The sequence below is a fragment of the Zea mays genome, chromosome 5, assembly GCF_902167145.1.
Source record: "Zea mays cultivar B73 chromosome 5, Zm-B73-REFERENCE-NAM-5.0, whole genome shotgun sequence".
Lineage (NCBI taxonomy): Eukaryota > Viridiplantae > Streptophyta > Magnoliopsida > Poales > Poaceae > Zea > Zea mays.
Window position 1 is genome coordinate 182,672,988 of NC_050100.1, and position 6,600 is coordinate 182,679,587.

Genomic DNA, 6,600 nt, shown 5'->3' on the forward strand with positions numbered 1-6,600 from the left:
CGGGTAGCTACCTAAATAACTAACTTAGCTAGCTAGCTAACATGTCACTAACTAGTTATATAACTAACTAAGTAACTATATCAATAAAGAAACTATCTTCACAAGTGTTTGGATAGGTGCATGGCCGAGGGTTGATGGGTGGCAATATGGGGGCGGGGACGGGGCGAGCAAGGGCGCGACGACTAATGGTTGATCATATGGGGTCTCAGCTAGGGCGACGATCAATAAGATCATATTTAGCGGTTTACTTATATGGTCATTCAAAACATTGTTTTGCACTGCAGACCTTTTGTAGAGTGTAGTTTGAATATAGGTATGATGATAAATAAATTGCTGGAGATAGTTTGGAACCTAGACACCATGTTAGGGTCACAGTAGCATTTACGTTATATGTTATTTATGGTTTAATACCTCATTTACGTTATTTGTTATTTATGGTGTAATACCTCGTCGATGATCTATAGCGTACGTGTAACCTTGATACCTATCGTTAAGGTAATAAAACGATAGTAGTCTCACCAAAGACATACAATACAGTAGACCTTATTTATATATAAAAAATATTAAAAATAATCAGCCGAAATATAGTAGCATCGATGATCCTCGTTCACTGCGTCTTGGACTCTAGACCATACGAAGAACCAACAGGCTCTCCACCGGCCCGTTCAAGCAGTGGCCCGGACGCAATAAGAAGCCCATGAACAAAATACGCGTTTTCTGTATGAACCGGAACCTCGTCCCAAGCAGAAATATCACAAGTACCTCCGCAGCGTGGGCCGTTGCAAGGAAAACTATACCCGAAATCCTTTTTATCCGGCATTAATTTGGAACCAAGCACCCTTTACTAAAAATCAATGTAGGTGTATGCAAACCTAGAGTAATAGCATGATGAACCAAGAAATCCCCAAGTCCTATTGTTAAGAAAAGCGAATTACTATCCTGATTAACAGCATTCAACGATCTGGGCAACCATATGTTTCGACCTGTATTGAAAGCGGGGCCATTCGTTGAAGATAAGAGTATATCGAACCTATATGTCGTCTTACGCATTAGCAGATTGTATCCATGAGCAGATTGAACCAGAGGTGCAGTCGCTGGCTCCGGCGACTTTCGTCTGCCGTCGCCGCTAACGGACAGGACTGCGGCGTTCTCATCCAGGTTCCAGTTCCAGAGCGAGGCATCAACAATCCATTCCTGGCGCGCTGGAGCAGTCAGTCGTCAATTGTCATGTCTTGGAAGCACAGCACTAGCACAGTCAGTACAGCCCAAGCATAATAACGGAGATTGTACCTGAGCCTCATGCGGGAAATTGCAGAAACGCCAACGACATGTCTCTCTTCCGAGCACGGCAAAGACTGCCTTCTACGGCGTTGCTGCAGAAAAAGGGTGGGGTGGCGAGCCTGTCCAGAAAACGGAGTTCGATCTGCAGACAGGAATCGAGCCAAGACAACACCACACTCGAGTACTCCGGGAATGTAGAGGTCCGTTGCCAGCCAGCCTCCTACCGACCGACAGCCAGGACATGATGATGGTCTTGTGGAATTCTGCACCACAGTTTGGATTCTCGAGATCAGAGTTCCAGAACTAACCTGTTATGTTCCTCGGGGTTCAGCCTAGTACCTGCTACTGTTGTGCTCCCATTCAATCATCCGTTTCAGTAATTCTAGTTCGTATAAACTACACGTGGCCAACCATTCACACACAGCTCTTATGAAAGTACTACTAGTACTCAGTAAACAGAAATGGACTCGGCATGATTTCCAGCACAATAAATAAAACAAGGCGGCTGGTAAATAACCAGTCATCGCTCACAACAGTCGGTGCCATGCAAACCATATACATCCAAGATAAATAAAGCTCAGGCCTAGGTAAGCACAGCAATCTTGAACTCAAATTCTGTTGATGCTATGTACACTCTCGAAAATGGCACTCGAAAAAAAAACAAAAACTCTCAAACGAATCACTGTTTTACAAAAGCTTCGTCGGGGACTCTCCGAACTTGGGTGGGGGGGTCATCAGGCTCTTGGTCAGCCAGATCGCCGTCTCCCTAGACGACACGGCGCCCTCGCCGAACGGCCGGAGAACGCCCGCGAGCTCGTCGAGCCTCTCCTGCTCCAGGAGCTTCGCGCAGAGCTCCAGGAGCGACTCCAGCGCGTCGGCCCTCTGCTGGACTATGTTCAGGTGGTCCCACTCCGCGGGCGCGCTCTCCGTGTGCGCCAGCTTTAGCGTGCTGATGGGCGACGATTCCTCCGTTACGGTTGTGTCACACATCTCTGGTTTTCCTGCCTGGTAAGAGCGTGGCTTCACGTCCTTCCTTTGTTCCTGCACTACCCCGATTGTCAGTTCCTCATTTGGTATTGGCGCCTCGTTGAACTTTTGGTCTGCAACTGTGACCGGGGCCGCCTCTTTTGCGTTACTGGTTCTTATGGCTTTAAGACGTATGGTCGCATCGACCTGTCTATCGGTTGTCGCCATCAGATTCTCTGCCGCATGCTGAAACGGTACAACATCAACGTTCTGCTCTTCTTTGCTTCCGGCATCAGGATCCACCGGCATTTGCAATATCAAGGCTTCCTGGGTACCTATAGTTGATACATCTGAGAAGTTTGTGGAGCTGTCTCTTGCTTCCACAGCGTGCTCTGCTGCAGTTTCTAATGTTCCATTGGATCCATTGGCTTTGACAGCTCGCTTTCTGCCACTGCTTGGCTTCTTTGACTGCTTGTCTACCAGGTTACCTTTGGTGGGTTTCACCGGAAGATAGATCGGTGAACAGTTGGACGATTCAGAAAGATATGGTTGCAGATGTGGATGCCTCAGCAGCTCCCCAGCCTGTAAATTTTTTTAGGGAATGTTAACATCGTGTCGGCACCCTTGAGGCCTTGACCGGAACAGTTAACTGACTTTTTTAGACTTACAGTAGGCCTATGTTCTGGATTTTTCCTTAGCATGCTCTTCACGATCTGCTTCCTGGGGGGTAGAAAGGCTCAAGTTTAGTAGACTTTTTCCAATCTATATAAATGGGCAATCACAAAAATGAGATTGAAACTCACAGTGCTGATGAGTATATTGGGGGCATTGGAGATATTGAAGATCTGTTTATTTTGTTGACTAATGCTGCCATGTCCTTCAGAAACAACAAGCGAAAAATGTTTCATGACTTTCCAAGAGACCAATACACATGCATAGATGCTGAAATATTGTGTGGTTTGGCTGTGTTGTATCAGCACTTACTGTAGCTTTAAATGCAGGTCGGTGTGCTAAAATCTCAAACATACAGCAACCTGACAGTAAAAAGAAGCAAGGTTTCAAAAGTTGCTTAATTCTGTCATACACCATAATACAATAGCAGAAATAAACTTCAAGGGACATAGCACATGGAGCTTACCAAGTGACCATATATCGGATTTGTATCCATAAGGTATGTCTGCTAGTATTTCTGGGCACATATAGTTTGGGGTTCCTACAACCTGAAATGTGGTAAATGTTAAAATTATCAGTGAATTATGGGTTTTATGTCAAAACATTACTAACACGCTCTTGGACGTTAGCATATAGTGGGGATATGCAGAAATTCTGCCAACTAATTTTTGAAATGGCATTTACTTTCATGCTACTCTTTTTTGGTTAACATGAGCTGTAAAAATGTCACTGAATATCAAATGTCATACAGACATACTGGTGATAACATCGTGCCGTGATTCGGTGTGGGAAAACATGACTAGTGGAAGAGTTGTGTCCAGTTTCCTAATTCCAACCCGGAAATGTGTTTTTTGCCTGTATTATTATATACTGATTTACATTAAAAATGCTCCAACGAAAAGTGTGGATCCTATTCCTACCGATGAGGCAAGGTCCTCCATGAGCAGTTTTGCCAGCCCAAAGTCAGCTGTCAAAGAAATGGTGAATTATTATTCATTCGTGTCAAGATACTCATTGTCTGACAAAGACAGTTCAGTGATTCAGCACTTCACATCTTACCGAGTCTGATATTGTTATCCCTTGTCAATAAAATGTTGGAACACTGCAGGACACGAGGAATTAATGTTAAGGGGGCACTGGTACCTGACGAAACAGCCCCATGAACTAGTGGGAGCAGGCGAATTTGTTTGTACCTTGAGATCACGGTGGAGCACACGGTTGCAGTGCAGGTAGTCGAGGGCGAGGAGCAATTGCGTGAACCACCGACACACCCTCTGGCATCAAAGAAATGCCAAGGCAGATGTAAGGAGTTTAGCATCGAACCAGTTTCTACTGCTTTTGTGTGCAGCTGTAACTAATCAGTAATCACTACTGCACTCTAGTACGATTTCATTTACTTTTATGTTCACGTTTGTTACCTCTTCTGAGAATAGGATGCCCCTTGCCTTCTTGATCCTCTCGGCCCTGCGGTTCCATTGCGAATGATCCATGACATTATGCAGTTATAAAAACTGAATTGATTTCTTTTTTGCCAGCACAGAGAAGTTATTTAAAAAAAGGAAAAGAAAACAGAAGTTGGGTGGTGTTGGTAGCTTACATGTCCCCTCCTTCGCAGTAGCTTGTGACGATGCAGACGGAGGTCCCCTACAACCACCGAATAAATCCAATTTGAGTTCGCAATCGACGAGGCAACGTGCGGGAATGGGGGCACTATTAGGGGCCGATTAGGATTGGGCGAATTGAATTTCGCACGGGGAGGGGGGGGATGTCTGTACCTCGTCCACCCATCCGTCCTTGTACTCGACGATGTACGGGTTGCTGAGGCTTGCCATCAGGGACATCTGCGGCGGCAAGCAAGAGCATGCACCCGTTGTCACTTGCTTCTTCTCACGCAACAGGAAGCCATAAAAAACGGCGAAGAATAAATCGGATGCGGAGCCGAAGTAAACACCGAGTTTTCTTTCTTTTTTTGGGTCCATGCCCGGATGCCCCCCATGGATCAACCATTTTCATTTTATTTCCTTGTTGCTGCAGCGGCTGCAGCGGTCGCGGCCGCGGCCGCACCTCATGCTGGGTGCATATGCAGATGTAGGCCACATGGGCAAGGCCCGGCGAGGCATGTGGAACGACTCTGCTCGGTGCTGGAGTGGGGTGGGTCATGGGTGAACGAATCGGAGAAGGGTTTAGGCTGGGTGACGGTTATGTTACCTCCTGGTAAGCGGTCCGCTGGAACTTGTCGTTCTGCTTGGAGAGGCGGATCTTCTTCATGACGTACCTGCGCCGGCGCCGCGGCGGTGGCAAGCAAAGCAACAGACAGGGAGGGGTCAGGAACCGGAGCAGAGCACGCGTCGAGAAAGCAGAGCAGGAGGGAGTCGGCGACGACCAGCGAAAAAAGGGGGGAAATCGTCACCTCTTGCGCTCGGCCTTGTGGAGGACGAGGTAGGCGGAGCCGTAGGCGCCCCGGCCGATCTGCTCCACCACCTCGTACTGCTCCATCGCTCGGAAGGATCCTCGCTCGTCCTCGTCCCTCTGGCAGCAGCCTTTCTCTCGGCTCGGAAGGAGGAGGAGGAGGAGGAGGAGAAGAAGCGGCGCGGTGTGCCGCGGCAGTTGCGAGACGTGCGTGAGGAAATGAGAGATAGAGAGAGAGAGAGGGAGGGAGAGGAGTCAGGCAAGTGGAATAATGGTGGCGCGGCCTCGCGGGGTCCTCGTGATTATTTGTGCGCCCGCGCGCGCGCACGCACGCACGCGTGTGGCAAGGGAAGGAACCGGGGAGGAAGGAGAGGCCGGGCGCGCAGCAATGATGGCGCGCGGTTGAGCTTGAGCCCGGCCGGCTCCTCCTCGTGTGTGTCGGGTAGCCTGTCCGGCCGAAGCAGGCGTAGACGCGGACGGAGACCGACCACCGCAACGGGTACTGTACTGTACTGGGGCGGGGACGGAGTGGGAGGCCGCGGCTACCGTCGGCTACGCTGTTGCCGTGTCGCAGGCAGCGACCGAACAGCAACGTCACGGGCGCCTTAATTGCGTCGATGTGCGCGTTTAGCTTGGTGATCACGAGCGATTAGACGTCTGGATTGGTGGTTAAAGAAAGGCAGGCAGGCAGGCAAGCGTGTTGGTCATGCAGCTGACCAAACTCGTACCGTATGATTGTAGTACTAGTGCTGAGAGAAATTGTTTAATCGTCATCAATGGGCCGATGCTTGGCCCCTCCCTCTCCCGTGCTGATGCGCTGCAGCGTCGGATCGGATGGAGTACAGTGGTGGAGGGAATCGGTGGGGTCTGTCCTGCGGCGGTGGCGGCGGATGGGCCGGCCCTTTCTTTGCTTTTCCACGCCCTCTTGAGTTTTTTTAAAAAAATTTATATTTTGGTGTGCTTATAGCTTATTATTACTACTAGTAGAGTGCTAGTACAATATGTCAATCTAGTGCGGTGGTGCTTTTTTCCTTGTGACGAAGCCACAAAGGTGGCCGGCCCCCCAAGTCTCACTGGATGGACGGTGGTATTGTACTTGCACACACGTCAACAGGGCCTCGCCTCGCCCGCTTCGCACCCCACTGCCCCTACTCGTACTTTTCCCCCCACGCTATTTTTTTTATTTTAGAACTCCAGCAGGCAGCACCATGCCATATTGCCTTGCCCCACGGGTAAACGGGTTGAACCGAGGAGGCCTTCTCTCTTCCACCA

At 49.1% G+C, this 6,600-nt stretch overlaps 1 protein-coding gene across 3 annotated transcripts; it reads right to left on the reverse strand.

Annotated features, from left to right (window-relative positions):
- Positions 1–1,733: 1,733 nt before the first annotated feature.
- LOC100285649 (serine/threonine-protein kinase Nek4) lies at positions 1,734–5,865 on the reverse strand. Of its 3 annotated transcripts, none has more exons than XM_035968103.1 (13): positions 5,303–5,607; positions 5,128–5,194; positions 4,695–4,760; positions 4,517–4,563; positions 4,338–4,383; positions 4,113–4,193; positions 3,979–4,021; positions 3,840–3,886; positions 3,386–3,467; positions 3,232–3,281; positions 3,051–3,124; positions 2,916–2,967; positions 1,734–2,829 (listed from the first exon to the last, which is right to left on the reverse strand). In XM_035968103.1, the coding sequence occupies exons 2-13, from the start codon at positions 5,185–5,187 to the stop codon at positions 1,969–1,971; spliced, it is 1,509 nt and encodes a 502-aa protein (XP_035823996.1). In that variant the 5' UTR covers positions 5,188–5,194; positions 5,303–5,607; the 3' UTR covers positions 1,734–1,968. The 3 variants fall into 3 exon arrangements, with proteins under 3 accessions (XP_035823996.1, XP_023155778.1, NP_001152012.2); NM_001158540.2 differs by having other exon boundaries at positions 1,886–2,829; positions 5,330–5,624; XM_023300010.2 differs by lacking the exons at positions 3,840–3,886; positions 3,979–4,021 and having other exon boundaries at positions 5,330–5,865.
- Positions 5,866–6,600: the final 735 nt, after the last annotated feature.